Source organism: Jatropha curcas, chromosome 7 (genome assembly GCF_041381405.1).
Source record: "Jatropha curcas cultivar XTBG-Jc1 chromosome 7, XTBG_Jcur_1.0, whole genome shotgun sequence".
Taxonomy (NCBI): Eukaryota; Viridiplantae; Streptophyta; class Magnoliopsida; order Malpighiales; family Euphorbiaceae; genus Jatropha; species Jatropha curcas.
Window position 1 is genome coordinate 21,105,967 of NC_143157.1, and position 20,391 is coordinate 21,126,357.

At 33.1% G+C, this 20,391-nt stretch overlaps 2 protein-coding genes across 3 annotated transcripts; one reads left to right on the forward strand and one right to left on the reverse strand.

Annotated features, from left to right (window-relative positions):
• The first annotated feature begins 2,044 nt into the window (after positions 1-2,044).
• Positions 2,045-4,156, forward strand: LOC105629818 (cytochrome P450 71D445). Of its 2 annotated transcripts, none has more exons than XM_089723643.1 (2): positions 2,045-3,212; positions 3,323-4,156. In XM_089723643.1, the coding sequence occupies exons 1-2, from the start codon at positions 2,379-2,381 to the stop codon at positions 3,947-3,949; spliced, it is 1,461 nt and encodes a 486-aa protein (XP_089579769.1). In that variant the 5' UTR covers positions 2,045-2,378; the 3' UTR covers positions 3,950-4,156. The 2 variants fall into 2 exon arrangements, with proteins under 2 accessions (XP_089579769.1, XP_089579770.1); XM_089723644.1 differs by having other exon boundaries at positions 2,045-3,203.
• A 998-nt stretch (positions 4,157-5,154) lies between these two features.
• On the reverse strand, positions 5,155-6,357 carry LOC105629807 (short chain aldehyde dehydrogenase 1). The gene is made up of 2 exons (XM_012211448.3): positions 6,201-6,357; positions 5,155-6,064 (listed from the first exon to the last, which is right to left on the reverse strand). The coding sequence occupies exons 1-2, from the start codon at positions 6,236-6,238 to the stop codon at positions 5,290-5,292; spliced, it is 813 nt and encodes a 270-aa protein (XP_012066838.1). The 5' UTR covers positions 6,239-6,357; the 3' UTR covers positions 5,155-5,289.
• Positions 6,358-20,391: the final 14,034 nt, after the last annotated feature.

Here is a 20,391-nt window from a genome sequence, read left to right on the forward strand (position 1 = left end):
AAGCAAGTCGTCGATAGATCTGAAGATGATTCAACAGATGTACAAATAGTTCCTCCAGCAACAGAACAAAGACAAATTGGAGATGAAGAAACTATTCCACAAGAACAAGAGCCAGAGTTAGAAAATCCAGAAGTTCCTTATCAGAATGAACCAGAAGAAGATTTTGATGGTGTTCATGTTCAGCCACCAGCACCGGAAGGTTCTCAAACATTAAGAAGGTCTAGTAGAGTCAGACAACCATCTACTAGATATTCAGCAAATGAATATGTATTGATGACTGACGGGGGAGAACCTGAATGTTTTGAAAAAGCAATGGAAAGTGAACACAAAAGGAACTGGATTGAAGCCATGCAAGATGAAATGAAATCCTTGCATGAGAATAAAACATTTGAGCTGGTAAATTTGCCCAAAGGCAAGAAAGCTTTGAAGAACAAGTGGGTGTTCAGGATCAAGCAAGAAGAACACATCTCCTAACCACGATTCAAAGCTAGATTGGTTGTGAAAGGATTTAATCAAAGAAAGGGTATTGATTTTGATGAAATCTTTTCACCAGTTGTGAAAATGCCATCCATTCGAACAGTGCTCGGAATGGCCGCTAGTTTTAATCTGGAAATCGAGCAAATGGATGTGAAGACTGTCTTCCTACATGGAGATTTGGAAGAAGAAATATACATGGAGCAGCTAGAGGGTTTCATAAAAAAGGGGAAAGAAGATTGTGTTTGTAAACTGAAGAAGAGCCTGTATGGCTTGAAGCAGGCACCAAGACAGTGGTACTAGAAGTTTGAGTCTGTTATGGGGGAGCAAGGTTACAAAAAGACTACTTCAGATCACTGTGTCTTCGTAAAGAAATTCTCTGATAATGACTACATTATTCTCTTGCTCTATGTAGATGATGTGTTGATTGTTGGTTAGAATTCTGTCAGAATTAATAGCTTGAAGAAACAGCTATGAAAGACTTGGGACCGGCAAAGCAAATTCTTGGTATGAAGATTACGAGAAATCGAAGAACCAAGAAATTATAGTTGTCACAGGAGAAGTACATTGAGAAAGTACTTCAAAGGTTCAAAATGGAGAATGCTAAAGTGGTTAGTTGTCCTCTTGCTAATCACTTTAAATTAAGCTCAAAACAATGCCCTTCTACCGATGGAGAAAAGGAAGAGATGGAAAAGATCTCATATGCTTCAGCTGTTGGAAGTTTAATGTATGCCATGGTTTGTACACGGCCAGATATTGCTCACTCAGTCGGAGTAGTAAGTCGGTTTCTTTCAAATCCTGGCAAGGAACTTTGGGCTGCAGTGAAATGGATTTTCAAATATCTTCGATGTACGACCAAAGTATGTTTATGCTTTGGAGATGAGAAGCCAGTATTAGTCGGTTATACTGATGCAGATATGGTTGGGGATGTTGACTCGAGAAAGTCCACATCAAGGTATCTAATCACATTTGCAGGGGGAGTCGTGTCATGGCAGTCAAGATTACAGAAGTGTATTGCTCTATCAACAACTAAAGCAGAATTCATAGCACTAACAGAAGCATGCAAAGAGTTGTTGTGGATGCAGAAGTTCTTGAATGAACTCGGAATTCATCAAGAACGATATTTGATATTCTGCGATAGTCAGAGTGCGATTCATCTTGGGAAGAATTCCTCTTTTCATTCAAGATCAAAACACATTGATGTTAGATATTATTGGATCAGAGATGTACTGGAGATGAAGCAGTTACAGCTTGAGAAGATCCATACAGATGAAAATGGATCAGATATGTTAACGAAGATTTTTCCAAAAGACAAGTTTGAATATTGCCGATTAGCTGCAGGGATGATGGAGAATTTGGCTGACGTCCTCACTTGAGTGTGAAGGGGGAGATTTGTTATGGAGTACCCACCCACATTGTGGAGTACCCACACACACATTATTAATTGGTGGTGGTGTTCCCACTCAAGTGGGACCCATGCACCATTGAAATAAAACAATTGGCCAACAGTAGTTTTCTTCTCCTATAAATAGAAGAGGAATTGGAGCCTCTAAACACACAAAAACGAAACACCAAAAAGTGAGAGATATTAGAGAGTTTTTAGTTTTAAGAGGGTTCTTAAAACTAAGGGTTTAGAAAATAGTGAAGATTATTGGAGTGTTTTTGGGAAACACTTGTGAGTGCCACTATTTTGTATTACTCTCTTTGTAAGCCTACTATTTTTATAGTGGAAGAAAAATTCGGAATTTGTCCCGTGAACGTAGCCCTATAAAGTTGAAGGTGAACCATGCAAATTTCTGTGTGTCACAATTTAATTATTCTGCTGCAGTAATTATTCTCTTAATTTATCGAGAGGGCCTCTCATTTTCTTCATCACCGCACTCTTCATTTTCATCGCATTAAGGATGTGGAAGAAATCAAAAGCCAACTCAACTCCAAATCTACCACCAGGGCCAAACAAACTGCCTGTAATAGGGAACGTTCACAATTTAGTTGGCGATTTACCCTATCACCGCCTGAGAGATCTATCCAGTAAATACGGACCCATTATTCACCTTCAGCTCGGCGAAATTACCACCGTAGTAATTTCTTCGCCGGAACTTGCTCAAGAAGTTATGAAAACCCACGACTTAAATTTTGCTCAAAGGCCTTTTGTCCTCGCCGGTGATATAGTAAGCTATAAATGCACAGATATCGCACTCGCACCTTATGGAGAATATTGGCGACAATTGCGAAAGATGTGTTCCCTCGAGTTATTAACTGCGAAGCGTGTACAGTCATTCAAATCAATCAGAGAAGAAGAAGTGTTTAAACTCGTTGAATCGATATCTTCAAGATCAGGATCCCCTATCAATTTTAGCAAAATGGCTAGTTCGTTGACATATGCTATTATTTCAAGAGCTGTCTGTGGTAAAGTATCGCGAGGAGAAGAAGTATTTGTGCCGGCTGTAGAAAAGTTGGTTGAAGCAGGGAGAAGTATTAGTCTTGCTGATTTGTATCCCTCCATTAAATTGTTTAATGCTCTTAGTGTTGTAAGGCGTAGAGTAGAGAAGATCCATGGCGAAGTAGATAAGATAATTGAAACTATTGTGATGGAACACAGAGAGAGAAAAAGAATGGTGGATACTGGCATAAAGAGTCGAGAGGAAGAAGATCTTGTAGATGTTCTTTTGAAATTTCAAGAAAATGGGGACCTTAATTCATCTCTATCCAACGATAGCATCAAAGCAGTAATCCTGGTTATTATATCTCTTGCTTCATTTCTCGTTTGACTTAAAACTTAGGTTGGATTTTGTTCATTACTTGTTTTCTCCATTACTTGTCATGATCTTTATTATTTATATTTCAGGACATGTTCATTGCCGGTAGTGACGCGTCATCAACAACCATAGAATGGGCAATGTCAGAAATGGTGAAAAACCCCTCAATGGAAAAGGCACAAGCAGAAGTGAGGAAAGTTTTTGGTTCTAAAGGAAAGGTTGATGAAGCAGGATTACATGAACTAAACTACTTGAAATTGGTGATCAAAGAAACTCTGAGATTACACCCAGCTCTCCCATTGTTACTCCCAAGACAAAGCAGAGAGGATTGTGTAATTGAAGGTTATAATATAGCTACGAAATCTACTGTCATTGTGAATGCATGGGCTATTGCAAGGGATCCAAAATATTGGGATGAAGCTGAGAGATTTTATCCAGAAAGATTCATTAATAGTTCAATTGATTTTAAGGGGACTAATTTTGAATTTACCCCATTTGGAGCTGGAAGGAGGAGGTGTCCTGGAATGTTATTTGGTCTTGCTTCTGTTGAGCTTCCACTTGCACAGTTGCTCTATCATTTTGATTGGAAGCTTCCTGGTGGACAGAAGCCAGAAGATCTTGACATGTCTGACAATCCTGGTGGTACAGCAACGAGAAGACATGCTCTATATTTAACTGCCACTCCAAATCTTCCTTCGGCAGTTGGTAAAATCTAAACATAGGTTCAATAAATGTTAGTTTGATGTGGGAAAATAAATAAGTCGATTGACAAATATTGACTCTGGCCCAAACTATTGGCCTATTTTAACTTGAAGCTGTGGCCCAAAAGTGAATATAGGATTTGAATAGGCCCAGTACAATTGTAATAGTATCTGAATATTACCGTAGGTGGATAATTTAATTAAGGTTTAATTTGAACTTAATTTTATTTTAATTTTAAAATTATTTTGAATCACTTTCTTATCCCAATTAGGATTAGGATTGCAATACTATAAATAAACAGGTAAATTAATTGTAAACTACCTTCAATCGAATATGCAAACTATGTTTTGTCGTTATTTTGTTGTTACTCCTCTTAATCATAAATTATTCCTATATATATATATATAGTATTTCCGCACATTATGAGGGTTTAATACATATAAATTATTTACTATAAATTAGAGTTATACTATTTTATATTTAAAGTTATTCAAAAATTCATTTTATTAATTATTTATTATATTTCATCCATAAACAGCTATGTCAATTTGCTTAATAATATAATTGTTTCTTACATATTCTACAGTTATAAAAAATAAACATGAGAAATTTAATCAAGATGAAAGAAAAGTACCAATTGATGAAAGTTATTAGCTTAACTTTGTTGACCAAAACCTGAAAATAATTTTTTAGTATTTTAAAATATTTTATTGCATATGGATGGTGGGTTGTGATGATGTTCAATTAACGATTAAATTAATCATATAATTAGTAGGATTTACATCTAAATCCGATCTATAAATCCAACTGATAAAAGCTACAGAGTTTTTAGAATTGTCCCACCAACAATATTTATCCTGGCATTGTTTTAAAGTATGACCAGCTCGGTAGCTGATGTTGTCAGAATAATACAAGGAAATGTTCATTTTTTATTTCTTGTAGGTATATAATTCGTTTCATTATTATATTTTTTACGGTCAGACTCACCATGTGAGTGTCTGTGTTGGTGTTGCATGATTTTGTTGTGTCTTTCGTAGTTCTTTTCTCTTACTCTGCTTTTTTCTTTTTCTTTTTTTTTTTTTTTTTTTTTTAAAAAAAATAGTTCTTAGTTTATACTATTTTCTTTTTTAATTTAATTAAATTTATCATAACCATTGAAACAAAAAGTGTAATATTTTGTGATAAAAGCTATCACAATCAAATAAATAAATAATAAAACTTAATTGGAAGAAATCATTTATTAATGGCACTCTTGTGCAGTTGATAGAATAAAATACAATGGAATTTGCAGCAAAATTAGCTTGAGAAATCTGCAAAATTATTTGTAATCTTGTGGTTTTCAGATAATAAAATGCTAATAAGCTCTTGTAGTAGTAGGCAAGCTAGCAGCTCCATCAACCAAAAGATTCAACCCACTAACAAATTTTGAATCATCACTAGCAAGGTACAAAGCAGCCTCAGCAATATCATTGACCTCTAACTTGACCACTTTCAGATTGGCCAAAGCAGAACTCCATTCTTGAACTTGCTGTTCGCTCAAACCCAATTGTTTCGCCAAGCCGGTTTGTACTGCGCCTGGAGAAATGCAATTAACCCTTATTCCATGTTGCCCCAACTCTATTGCCAAGTTCTTGGCTAACCCAACAACGGCGTGCTTTGAAGCTGTATAAGCATAAGGCCCGCCATATAAAGCTGAAGAAACACTTGCTGTAAATAGAATACACCCTTTCTTTTCTGGAATCATTACTCTTGCGGCGTGTTTGGCTCCCAGAACTCCACCGTAGATATTGATGTCCAAAACCCGCATGAAATCTTCCCGTTCTGTTGACAATATCTTGTCGTGGTTGTTTCCTGCGATTCCAGCGTTGTTGAACATTATATCTAACTTTCCGTGCAGTGAAACGGCAGTGTTCACTGCGTTTTCCACGTCGGATTCTACTGTTACGTTGCAATCCACGTATGTAACTGGTTGGCCGGTTTCGGATCCGATTTTCTCTGCTACAGAGCGACCCAATTCGGATTGAACATCCGCGATTATGACCTTAGCGCCGTGTCGTGCAAAGAGCCGTGCAGTGCACTCGCCAATTCCACTAGCTCCTCCGGTTATCAAAGCTACCTTGCCTTCTAATCTGCATCAATAATTTTTTATCAGAAATCAAGACTCAACAACTGCTTGACTATAATCAGAAGGGAGGTTAAGAGCCGGAGAGTATGAGAGGGCCTTAATTAAGAAAATCTAATTAAGGAAATTATTATTATGCTTACCTCTTAGCAGTAGGAGCAGGCGAGGAAGAGCTGGCCATGATTGGTCTTTTGGCTTACTAATTCTATCTTGGAAGAAGAAGAAGAAGAAAGAACATGTGCAAGCCTCTGCCAGTGTTGGGAGCATTTTATAGCAGAATGGGGTACGGAGTTACCAATTGACCTCCAGTCGTGCATGAAGACAAGGTTAGTATAATTTAATATAATAATAATAATCTTTGACTAACGTTCAGCTTCTTTCACAGCATCAAATAAGCAAGAATTAATTATTATTTGGAAGACTAATTGAATACATATGTTTATATATGTATATTTAAGCAATCCTTTTTTGACTAAGATCTAGCCATACGACTTTTAATGGGCAAGCAATATATATTCTGTGGTCCAAATATTTATCATATTTATAAATTTAATAAATAATATTTAAAATTATTTTTTTTATTTTTTATATTTAAAAAATAATAATTACTTTTTATTCATTAAATATTATAAATTAAGATTAATATAATCGGTTCGCTCAATAAAAAAATAATCGGTTCACTCAATAAAAAGTAAATTGAGTAGAAATTACAAAAACTGGAAGAGGAAGGGTTTGAAAGCCATCTCCACTAAGCTTCACCAAATTAGATTCCTCCACTTGGCCATCTCCACTAAGCTTCACCAACAATTACCTGCTTAAATTTGCACTCACCATATCTATTATATTGTTATAAAATTAATCTTTTTGGAAACTCTATTAAATTAACGCGTTAACTAATAATCCTTCGTTCAATATATATAGATTCATTTTTCTTTTTCATCTATTTTAAAATATAGTCTTATTTTTTTTAGATAAATAGTCTTGTCTTTTAAAAAAAGATTATTCATTATTTAATTTTTTAATATATACCTATTTAATTTATATCCATATTCCCTAAATTGATATGCATCATTTAATAGTATAAAGGGATATTTTTGAAAAAAAAAACTAAAAAAATATAGTTTAACTATATTAACTAATTTTTCTTAACCAACGGGTTGTAATTTAATTGACAATACAGATTAGACATGTGGAAATAGCTCTCAGGTTCGATTCACTAAATGCACCTATAAGGAGAGGCGATTAACCTTAATTGTAACTAAGTCCTGAGTCGAATTAGGCGGTAATTGATAATGGAATTCGAATACCGATAATTTACACTAAATAGTAAATCCAAAAAATAATTGAAAAAAAATTCTTTGAGTTAGCACTAAAGAGTCCAGCTTAGTCGGGGATCATCTTCGTAAACAGGGTAAGTGAGTTTGTTATTTTTTTTTATTTTTTTTTTCCAATGCCCTTTAAGGGATAAAGTATAAAAATTTTTAATTTTATCAGTAAATACGTTTTTTCAGAGATGGAATTTATATACTCTCTAAGAGTTTTTCTATCCTTAATTAAAAAAAAGGTCCGGTTTGTATTTTTTTTAAAAATTAAATGAAAACGGATAAATATTTTTCCCTATTCTGAATATTATTAAATTATATATATATATATATATATATATATATATATATATATACAAACACACCAATGTTGCGCTCCTAGCCGGCTGGCTTTGGACTTTGGTAATTTTATAATTTGGTTTAAGCGTAACTTTGTTGACCAAAACCGATGAGAATTATTTGTAGTGTACAATCAAAAACTCAACTCCTTATGCTTTATTATTTTAAAATATTTTATTATTGCATGTGGGTGGAGGGCTCGTCTCATGTTATTTAATTAAATATTAACAGAGAGTTGGTACATTTCAATATATATATATACACACACACATAGGTGGTTGGTATTATTAATGGTTTACATTTTCACTTTGCATATCATGTTCTTATTACCGACTGCTTCTATAACACTAGTCACATTTGAAATTTTATATTCCTTAAAAATAACCATAAATTTTTTCTATCAGCCAAATTAAGTTATTTTATTATAATAAAACATACTGGGAAAAATTTAATTTATCCAAGTAATCTAATCCGAGCCAATAAACTCCCCAATACACCCGAACCTAACCTAGAAAAAAATCATTATTTTTCTAATTTATAATAAATTATTAAGTAAATTGACTATATTACCTTTAATTTAATATTCCAAACACCAAATTAAATGTTAGACTATTCAATTCTCATGTTTTATCTAATCATAGTCGTGGAGAGATTTTGGAAACACAAATAGGTAGCAATAAGTAAAGAGAGAAAATTTTTTTTTTGAAGAATTGGAGAAATAATTGGTCATATACATAGGTTAAACATAGAAAAAATAATTTATTGTGACGAGTATTTTAGAACTAACTATTTTTTCAAATATAACAAGTATTATGGAACGGTGGTAGTATGAGTATATTTTTACCATTGTTCTTCAACTTGGGATATTATCTGTCACGCCCCGACTCTAATCACCAGAGGAATTGTCCGCTTTGGTGTAGTCTACGGACGCCCTATACCTCAGTGTAGTCCCCGCACAGTTTTGTCCCGCAGGTGAAATGAGAAACTTTCCAGGAGGTCACCTATCCTAGGATTTCTATTAAGTGAGCACGCTTAACCCTGAAGTTTTTCCAACTCTCCAGTCATTCCACCAAAAGGCGCATTTAATGATTAGTTTTCCCCTTTTCGAGATATGATTCGATTCATTCATGTGTCCCGCATTCCACTACCTTAGCTAGCCTGTCATTCTTAGGATCGCTTTGACGGGTCGGGATGTCACATTATCAATTTAACGTAATCCATCTTAATTTGCTTTTTTAGCCTAAAAACCCACTACCTTGCAAAAATCAAACCAAATTGCTCAGTTTTGCCTCTGGATCAACGCGTGTGACAAACACACAAGGGGATGGACCTCAAATATGAAAAACGGAGCTAAAAGAAAAGAAAGATACTTCTGATTTCAGATTCCATCACATTACATTCAAAAACACATAAAACGCACAAATTTATATATAAACAACACAAGCTATATCATTTAAACCAAAAATCAATAACAAATAGAGACATCAGTTCGTAAGAGACATAAAACAATCAATTAAAACAAAGTAATGATACTTTCAGTAAGAAAAAATGAGATTTTAGATTCAAAAAATAAAGAACAATGGAAAAAACAATGTACCATTAGAAATAGAAAAAAAAAAGTAAAAAAAAGTAAAAAAATTTGAATTCTTGAAGCAAAAAATGAGATGATTTCAGATTCAGTAACCAGTGAATAGGCGATCCAAGAATAAGGAACAATGAAAAAAATAATATACAAATAAAAATAAAAAAAATAAAAAAATTATGGATTCTTGAAAAAAAAATAAAAATGATTTATCTATTTTCCTAAAAAATTCTCAAAATTTAGACTAATTTTTTTATTTCAAAATAAAATAAAATAATGAAAGAAAAAGAAATAAGAAAGAAGTGTAATAATTTAGAAAAGTAAATAAAGTAAAACAATGATGTACAATAGTTAATTTTGATTTTTTGATGAAAAATTATAGATTGTAAATTTTTTTTTTCCTTTTGGACACTATAAATAAAAATTAAAAAATGATTTTTTGTAAAATTTACTTTTATAAAATAAGAATCCAAGCCAACTGAGATTTGAATTATTTCTTAAATCATTTTGCTCCCATTTTTCTAGGCTCTAACTTGATTAAAGTATGAATAATGTGTCAGTTGAAGTGAGATATGAAAAAATTTTGTTTTCTTATCTTCAAATATTCATAAATAGTTGATGCATTTTGACCAAGACTCTGTTCTTTTTTTTTTTTTCTTTTTTTTTTTTTTTTTTTAAACTGTGAAAGTCAAAAGGTCCTCCAAAGGCCAACCGGTGTACTGAAGGAAAATTCAAAGAAGTAGGCGTTACTTATCTCCATTCAAAATTCAAAACAAATATGAAACCATGCTCCATAGGTGGACAACTCCAGAGTAGGCATTTTTTTAACAAAATGTTGACTTGGCTCCCAATTTTTTTTTTAAAAAAATTATTTAATTTATGTATTATTTGCAAAATTATTTTCTAAAATTTACACATTTAGCTCTTTTTAAAAAATTTTTTTTATCCATTTGTTATTTTATTTCATACACTATTTGCTCCGTGTGATTTGATGACATCAACTATTTAGTGTCTACCTTTTGCAAAAAATATGAATGCATCCCTAAATTTAAAATCATCTGACAATTGGTCTTTTTGTTCAAATTTGACCCTTTTAATATAAATTATGAAGTATAATAGAAAGGTATTTCATTCTTTTATTAAAAATTAATAGCAAAACTATAAATTTTAGATGGAAGGACTTACCGTCGGTCAGGAGCAAATTATAATAATCAATTTATTTTTAAATATGCAAGACCTAAATAGTTAATTTTACCAAACTAAAGAGATTAATTAGTAATTTATCCTTAAAATTTTTTCATTTTCTAAAAAATTATTTTTTCTACTATTGATCTTTAAATCTTGAAGACTAGTTGTGTGGTTTGTAATGATTAATATATTATGATATTTTATTATTTAATACCTTAACAAGGTTGAAGTCATGTTTGATAAAATTAAAAATTAAATCTTGAAAATTTAAGTGGTGAATTTTGAGTCTTGGATAATATAAGTGATATAAAATAAAATTGTTAAAAAGCTCAATAATTTGGAAACAATTTCAGGTTGGACCATTAAAAATGTTATGAAAGCCATCTTGCAATTAATTAATTGTAAGTTTATTTTTCATGTAATTTTTTGTTGGAAATTACTAAACGTTGTTCAGCAATAGTGTTTGAAGTAGTGTTTAGTGTTTTGATTGGATTAAAACAATATCTTAATTAATTATAGCGTTCGATAATACAATATCTATACTAATGTTTAGAGTTTAAGACAGTATTTCATGAAATGTTATTTTCATTAATGTTTACCGTTTTATAATTTTTTTTATGATACTTAAATTCATCACTTATCTTTATCTTGCTTTCCGCTTTCATACCCTTCAATAAAACAATAGCTAACCAGCTAACCCATTAACAATTAATATCTAACAGCTAACCACTAGTAAAATACTTGACAACTATTAAAATAGCTAACAGCTGCTAAAACAGTTAAAATTGCAAAACAGACCATTAAATTTAATTGTTGCAACATTCTTGCACATCATTGGTGTTAGAAGTCCATTTTGAAGATGGGTCCCTAGCCATTTGGGCTTAATTCATCTCCCACATACAGAAGCTTCAAACTTCACACATGAAAAGCATAGTGATTTTGAACATATAAGAATCAGCTTCAAATTATGGGCTTAAAAATAATTGAGTTTTGGAAACTTTGGAATCAATTTTATATAAAAACTACTTTACTTGTGTTAGTGCATCCATCACTCTTTTTTTTTTTTTTTTTTTCAAAAATGTAAATGTGCTTATTAATTCATTGAATCAAAAAATAATACATCTGAAATAATTTATGGAGGAATATCATCCCACTCCAAAGAACTAGACACAGAAACAGATGCCCGATCTAATTGATGGGCGCACTAGTTCGCTGACTTCTTAACAAAACGAAAAGCGAAAGAAGCTAACTCACTAATAAGAGCTTTGCAATCTGTAATAACACTACCCAAATAAGAACTATCTGCTCTTCTACTTTCCAAAGCTTGAACCACAAATATAGAATCATATTCGATGATTATGTTTGCTGTGAATCCCTTCCGTTTAACCAAATAAGAGCTTCTCGAAAGCCAATCCAATCGCCTCTACCAAAACTGAGCTGTAGGCCCCATTCACAGCACACAGCTTGCCCCCTTTACATAGTCCATGTTAATCACATAAAATCCAGGCAATAATAGCTCTCCTAGAAGAAGCATCATATGCAGCATCAATATTACATTTTAAAGCATTACCTGCAATGGACACCGTGCAACAGGGAATGGAAGATGCACCACCTTAGATACAGATTTGGAAGCTTGCGGTCGTCTGCCACTCCACGAGCAATTGCTGAGCTCAAAAGACAAGCGCAGGAGCCGAGAGAGACTTGTAGTCCCACAAAACCTTATTCCTACAAACCAAAGCATCCACAGCAAGCAAAAAAAGAGATTGCAATTTTGTTTATCATAGTTTCGTTGAACAAAAGCCAACCATATTTTGACATTAGTAAACAGGCCCCAAACCACGCCATCAAGCAATTTCCAGCACTGCATAGCAATCGGGCAATATAAAAAATAGTGCAAGATGGATTCATCATCACCATGACACGTTGGACAAACTCGACTCACCTGCACTTTTCGAATAAGAAGATTCTGTAGCACTGGAATAATATTGGAAGCTAACCTCCAGACAAAATTTGCCACTTTCGGTGGCTCCGCAACCATCCAAAGCCATTCCCAAATCTAACCATTCTCTCCTGCAGGTTGAATATTATGAGCAGACAACAAAGAATAACCTCTACGTACCGTATAAACACCTGTAGGCACATGCCACCATAACCATCCATCACCAAAACGCGAAGAACAGAGAGGGATAGCCAGGATATCCGATATCTCATGCTGCGAAAACAACTGCTGCAAAACCTTCATATCCCAACCCCTGCCATGAGGCAATAGTAAGAGAGCAACCAACACCTCATCCAAACCAGTAGAATTAACACTTGTTACAAACGGAGCAGCTAGGTTCGACAACCAAGGGTGACGAAAAACATTAATTGATACCCCATCACCAATACGATGCAAACAACCCATATGAAATAAACATTGACCGTCCATAATGCTTTTCCATATGTAACTCGGATTCCGGCCAAGTTTAGCCTCACAAAAAACTAACATCACTAAAATACCTTGCCTTATAGAGGCGGGAAACAAAAGAATTCAGACTTGTCATAAATTTCCATCCCTGTTTTACAAGTAGCAAAATATTAAAATGCTGAAGATTCCGAAAACCCAAACCACCATGACTTTTACTCCTCACAAGCTTTCGCCAACTGTACCAATGGATACTAGTATCAGTATCAACTGTACCAATGGATACTAGTATCACTATCAATTGAATTCCTCAACCAGAATTTGTTCATAAATTTCTCAATAGCATCACAAACAGTCTGTGGCAAGATAAAAATAAACAAATATTCAAAACTGTCTGAACAACCATTTTGAGCAAAACTTCTTTACCCGCTCTCAATAGAAGACTTCCCTTCCAGTCTTTCAGCCGCTTCTATACCTTATCGACCACATAACTAAAAACTTCTCTCTTATTTTTTCCAACCACCGATGGCAACTCCAAGTACTTAGAAAAGCCATTAGCTCGTGAAACATTCATGAGATTGCAAATAACATCTTGAACCTCTTCACTCGTGTTGTGACTAAAGTAAATTTTAGATGTAGAATAATTAACTTGTTGACCAGAAGCACGTTGATATATAGCTAAACACTGCTTAACAACATAGCACTCAGCAAGTGTTGCCTCGAAAAAATATAGCGCATCATCCGCAAAAAATAAATGGCTCACAGAAGGGGCCTACTGTGAAATCTTGCAACCCGTCAATTGGCCGTGCCTTTCAAAATGCAGCAACAAACGAGAAAGAGCTTCAGCACATATCATAAAAAGATATGGCGATATTGGATCACCTTGTCATAAACCACAGGACGACACAATCGGACCATATGATGAACCATTGTGAGTAATCTGATAAGTAACATGGAGACCATAACCATAACCTTATCAACCCAAACACCTGAAAAGCCAATTTTTAACATCACCTGTTGCAAGAATACCCACTCAACATGATCACATGCTTTAGACATGTCTATTTTCAAAGCAGCAATCCCACCCTTTCCCTAAGTTTTCCATTTTAAGAAATGCATGACCTCAATGGCAATCATTACATCATCCGTAATAGACCGATCAGGAATGAAATCACTTTGAGAATCTCAAATCACTGTAGCTAACATATCTCCGAGACGATTTGCCCTGACTTTCGAGATAATCTTGTCAATGACATTACAGAGTGAGATGGGACGAAGATCCGAAATGACCTCTGGCTGCTTTTTTTTGGGAATAAGGATAATATTAGTTTCATTCCGGCTCGGATGCATTGTGCCATGATTCAAAAAGTCTATGCATGCTCGACTAACATCTTCAACAACAATAGGCCAAAAAGACTAAAAGAAAGCCGAAGTTAGAGCATCCAGACTGGAGGCTTTATCCGGATGCATAGCAAACACAGCTGCTCTAATCTCGGCAGCAACAAACGGCTTTTACAACTTTAAATTCTGGACATCCGTTATCTTAGACCCAACACAGACCAACACTGAATCAAACTCCCCCTATTGAGTCATAAACAATTTTGAGTAATACTACAAGTTCAAATCCTGGCAACCCATCATCTCAACCAACCCAATTGCCACTGTTGTCTCGAAGCTGGTAAATGGAATTTTTCTTTCTCCTCCTTATCGCCATAGAATGCAAATGCTTAGTGTTCAGATCACCATCCCGTAGCCAGAGTTGTTTTGGTCTTTGTTTCCAGTATGCCTCCTGTTGACACAACACTTCCATATACGTTGCAAGAGACGTTCGATACAATTCCACAGACTGAGAATCTTGCTGCGATTTATTGCGGCTCATTTGTTGTTTACTAATTCTCAACTTTTCCTTGAATAGCACTCTACGTTCCAGGCCCCACTGTTTCAGCTATGCCCTACAACCAATAATTCGCTGATTAATATCCAAACCACCTCCTGCCTCCCACACCTTACGAACCACAGTATGAATATTCCCATCACTCAACCATGCGTTCTCAAACTTGAACGGACGCTGCATATAGCGAATAATAGCCAGGCCAAGAGACATAAATATAGCAATATTGTCACTTGAAGTTGTATCTAAATGAAACAACTAAGCATTATCGAATTGGCGAAGCCACCCATTTGAAGCTAAAGCTCGATCTAGCCTTTCCGAAACCCAGTCCTCCATTCCACGAACTCGCTCCCAAGTAAACTAATTCCCTCGACCCGCCCTGCCTTCTCACTATGGGCTAAAATATCATTAAAATCTCCTGCAACTCACCATGGTAAAACAGACCAGGCTTTCAGAGACAATAGTAAATTCCATGACTCCTATCGACGATTCCGTTCAGGTAAACCATAAAAGCCAGTAAAGCGATAAGGTTGAACACTAGTAACATAAAGACCAACATCAATATAATATTTGTTATAGCTAATAAGTGAACAATTAATTTTTTCCTTCCACAATAAAGCCAAACAACCACTATCACACTGTGGGCTCACAACAAAGAGGCCTTCATACCCTAAAAGCCTCTTAATCCACTCAATTTTATTCCAGCTAACAAGAGTTTCCATTAAAAAAAATTAAAGTGGGCCACTTTTGAGACACTAATTCTTGCAGTTCTGGAACTGTACTTGGGTTCCTAAGCCCACGGCAATTCCAACATAAAACTCATTGGGCCTGGCGGGCTTGGGACCCAGGACCCGCCTCCTTGTCATTTTTGAACCGTAAAAAATGTCCATATTCGAACTAGGATCTTGCTCCATGACCACCTCCTTTCCCAACCCATCAACCCGACGTCGTTTCAGTTCTCCAACACACAAGCCCGTAGGAACTGCAGAATCTTCATTCATATTCCAAAAAGAATACCACCGAGATACACCGCCCATAACTCCTGTAGCAAAATTGACGGGATTTGAATGAGAGAAACCGAATTCAAAACTAGTTGGATCCGATTCCATAGGAACTGGACCACCACCTTGAAACCCCCCATGCTGGCCACCGTTCAGGATGTCTAACTTTGAATAACAACCAGCGCTCACCAATGTTTTTTGAGCGGCGATTATCAGCTCTCATCCAAGCACCATAGGCAAACTGGTCCCGTTCAACACTCGGATGATCCAACAAATTCGAACAAAAATGATCAGAGTGGCCAAGTAAGCCACAGAAAAAAAAACGTAAATAAGCATCCATATTTAAAATGTATCCACTCCCAGTCACCATTAGGTTTCTTCAGTTGGGGACGTCGTTTAAAGGTCTAATAACATCCATAGAAACCTGAATCCGTATACAGTCACTCCATATTATGGAATAGTTACGTTGATCCGCTTCCATAAAGGAACCAATAAAGTTACCAACATCCCGAAATACCCGCTCCGATTTACAACCTACAGGATAATTGAATAACTGTACCCAGAAATCCACCTTAGTCAACTCCACCTGCTTTGGCTTCATATCCACTGGAACTTGTTTCAACACTATTAAGTTCTGCATAAAATTCCATGGACCCCCATTGAGGACTCGATCACGATCCATTAGGTGCATAAACTGCAGCAAAAAGGCATTGTTGCCTAAATCCTTGACAAGCATTCCCCGGAATGGTCTCCAAATCGAAGCCATAGTCTGTTTGAAGGCTAAGAAATAAATTTGCTTCTCGGTCAGGAGCCTGCCAACCACACACAAAGGGGAGTCAAAAACCTCCTCATCACCCTCCGCATTCTCGGGTTCCGATACCTCAACATGACCCTGCTGTTCCTCCAAATTCAAGCCAACATAGAACACATCTGCAAATGAATTAGTCGAACTAAATGCAGCCATGAGAGAAGGAAAATGAATCAAAAGGAAACTTGTATGAGAATAAGAGAAGTATCGCATTTGTATGAGAACAAGAGTAAGCTCTTATCTAATTAGTGCATCCATCACTTATTCTATATAACACTTTTTTTTATATATTTTTTTTAATATGGATTCATCTCCCAACACATCAAACTAAACATTGATAAAAATTTTTTAAAAACCAATCAACTTAATCACACAAGTGAAAGAAAAGAAAAAAGGAAAAAAAAAAAAGAACTCTTTAATCAACATATATATATATATATATATATATATATATATATAGCAAGCATTTTTTCCCGAGAAAGTTGACATGTAGCATATCCACTTAGAATTTTAATTTGACATGTGGCATATTCCTCCAATTAGTCATCCACTTGGCATGGTTTGATTTGCTCATTTAATGTATAAAATGTATTAGTTTGGTTTGATTTGATTTGAATTTATTTAGAATTAGTGTTTCTAGTTTGATTTGGTTTGATTATTCAATATATTAATGTATTGATTTAGTTTGGATTTATTTTGAGTTAGCATTTTTTATTTGGTTTGATTTGATTATTTAATGTATTGTTTTGGTTTGGATTTATTTTGAATTAGTGTTTTTGATTTGGTTATTTAATGTATTAATGACTTTAAGTAATTATTATTAATTATTAGTTTTTAGAAAATGATAAAGTTTAATAACAAATGTTTATGTGTATTAATGCTTCAACTTTGTGAAGTTACAAAAATATTTCAACGCTTTATTAGTGTATTTAATGTTTTTAACGTTTGATTTGGTTATTTGCGTAGCTTTGTTAGTGTTTCCGTTTAATTTTTTTTTTAAATGATGCAGTAATGCACTTTTTTTTAATTATTCACTCTCAAGAAACACTTTAACTTTCTTAAAAATACTATATATATAAGTTGTATCACTATATTATTATATATTTTTTATAAAAGTGTATTGGCCCCTCCTTTTAAATATATTATTCATTTTTTCTTAAAAGTTTAAAATTTTCAGCATTTCAACTATTTTCATTAATGGGTAAGTAGTTCTTACACAATTTTTTTTTGTCTCCTTTTTTAAAGATTATTTAACATATTTTTGCAGATGTAAACTATCAAATATAAGTGAAAATTACAATATAATTAAAAATTTGAATACAAATAGAGATTATTGAAAAATAAAAGTGAGGATATCACGGTTGTGGGAGTGTCTTTCAACAATGGTGGAGATTTTACGAGTACACAGATGATATTGCTGGATGAAAAGATTAAATATAATATTTTACATTTTTATTATTTGCATAACCAATTAAAATTAATGATATCATTTTAAATATTTGTATTTAATTGTTTTTTATCTTTGTTATTATAGGAAAATTATATGCTATCACTTTAAGACTTAGTTCCTTTTGTCTAATGATGTAAAAACCTTTTACATAAACTGTCAATTTTAATTCAACTGTAAATTAATCTTTTTTTTTTGAATATTTGTGCTAACATTCCGGGCATTTTAGATGAGAAATTAAAGATAAACAGACTGTTATATTTGCAATAACTTTATATTTTTTACTTTTCACATTTAAATATTTTTTAAATTTTAAACCGGCATGTTAAGGGGTAAATATAAAAATTAATTTTGAATTTAATATTAAAAGCTTTCATTATACAAATTAATTTTTAAAAAAACTAATTGGAATTGGAATTTAATTTCGACAAAATGTATTAAAAAACCATAGTTTTAAAAAACCCGTGCTTTAATGCTAGTTATCTATATATTACCTTCTTGCATTAATTCATGAAATTTTCTGACTTCCATTTTCATATGAGAGTCTCTGAAAGTGTACATGCGTGGAGATTGATGGCAAATATCAAAATGGTTAGTTCTAATTCTAACAGAAAAAACTGATATATGTATATATATGTATACATGTCGTTATATCTGTATTTACATAAAACACATAACTGAAATAGAAATTTCATTTTTTTCAATGCAAGACACCCACAAATGTAAATTTGTAATTCAACCAAATATACAATTCACATATTATAGAGATTCTACACACATTTCAGTATATAAAAATTGAAATCATGGAGCCAATCATGTGTGGTCTAATTGATCTTATGATTTATGATGGAAAATAAATTAATCTACAATTAGATTTTTCAACCATAATCCTAATAGAATTTAGAAGCCTAATCCAATTTGAACTCAAGCTTCTCTTAAAAAAGTTTAATTGATCAATTAATTTAATAATCACATTTTAATAATATGTTTTAAACTAAATCTTTTTTACTATAAGATTTAGCTTATCCAAATATATTTTGAAGACTATATAAAATACAGTCAATAAATCTAAATAGTTAAATTGTAACACAAAATTTCTAACATTCAATTATGACATATCACAAGTCTAAAGTATTTTAGACAAATTAGGCTCTATTTGACAAAATTACATTAAAGAACTATATATAGTTTAGATGTTTCCTAGATAAAATAATTAAATGTCAAGATCTACTCAAAATAATGCCTCGAGATTAGAATTTTTTACCTAAAGAATTTTCTCCTGCTATTTTCATATCATATTGAAGTAGGAAATAGAAACTAGGTCCAATATTTATAAAAAATAAAAAATGAGAGAAGAAATATAATCAACGTATATAATATATTTTAAAGAGAAAAGTTAAATTCAAAGAAAATCAGTTCCCTGCAAAACAAAATACCTTAACTCAACATATATTGTTTTTTTTATCATTCCTACCACCTTTGCAACTTTCGAGATAACGCTGCAGGCTATACAACCGAGAATAACCCTCTCCTGAACTTATCAAATTAGTGAAAATACTTGTGGTGGAGAGGACTTAACTCGAGATATCTTACTCATCACATAAGTGAGAAGATCAACCAGACCACACCTAATTCACAATATTAAATTTCTTTAATTTGGTGAATGTTTACCTACTGCGTATAGAGTTTAAAATGTCTTTCCGGCCAATTTAGCAGCTTTCCATTCTATGTATAAAAAAATAAAAAAGGATTAAGTTTCTATTCTTAATAATATTATAATTTTGGAATTACTGTCTAGTTAAATTTTAAAACACAATGCTTTATGTAAAAAAAAACAGGGCATTTTCTAAAACCTATATCTTAGTATGTTTATCTTTAGTAAAAATTATTAATATTAATAGACTTTAAACTATATTTTAAATATTAAATGGTAAATAAATTTTGATGAAAAATAGTATATACGTTGATAGTAAAATTTAATTTGTACTCGGTTCCTTTTTGTTTCATTCTTTATAAATTTTTTCCCACTTCATTTTTATTTTAGAAAATTAAAAAACCATTATTATTTTTTAAAAAAAAACTTTATTCTTGTTTCTAATATCTCAATTAGAAATGGACGTGGAGATAGTATCCACTAATTTTGAATTAACTATTGATGAAACTTGCCGAACATGCATAGGCTTAGTTAGGGATGACTTGTTTGGTTCCAAACCAAAACCGAATCAAAACCGAAACAATTAAAAAATCGACTCTAAACTATAGTCAACGGCTTTACTTCCAAATTGTAACTAAAATCGTACACTTAAGTTTCGGTTACAGTTTTTCATTTTTTGAAATTGAAACCCGCGGTTT

Bases quoted from the DNA above. Each gene is read 5' to 3' on its own strand.
- LOC105629807 (XM_012211448.3), bottom strand. From the start codon at position 6,238: ATGGCCAGCTCTTCCTCGCCTGCTCCTACTGCTAAGAG. The intron at 6,065-6,200 runs GTAAGCATAATA...TTATTGATGCAG, and splicing joins CCTGCTCCTACTGCTAAGAG to ATTAGAAGGCAAGGTAGCTT.
- LOC105629818 (XM_089723643.1), top strand. From the start codon at position 2,379: ATGTGGAAGAAATCAAAAGCCAACTCAACTCCAAATCTACCACCAGGG. The intron at 3,213-3,322 runs GTTATTATATCT...TTTATATTTCAG, and splicing joins GCATCAAAGCAGTAATCCTG to GACATGTTCATTGCCGGTAG.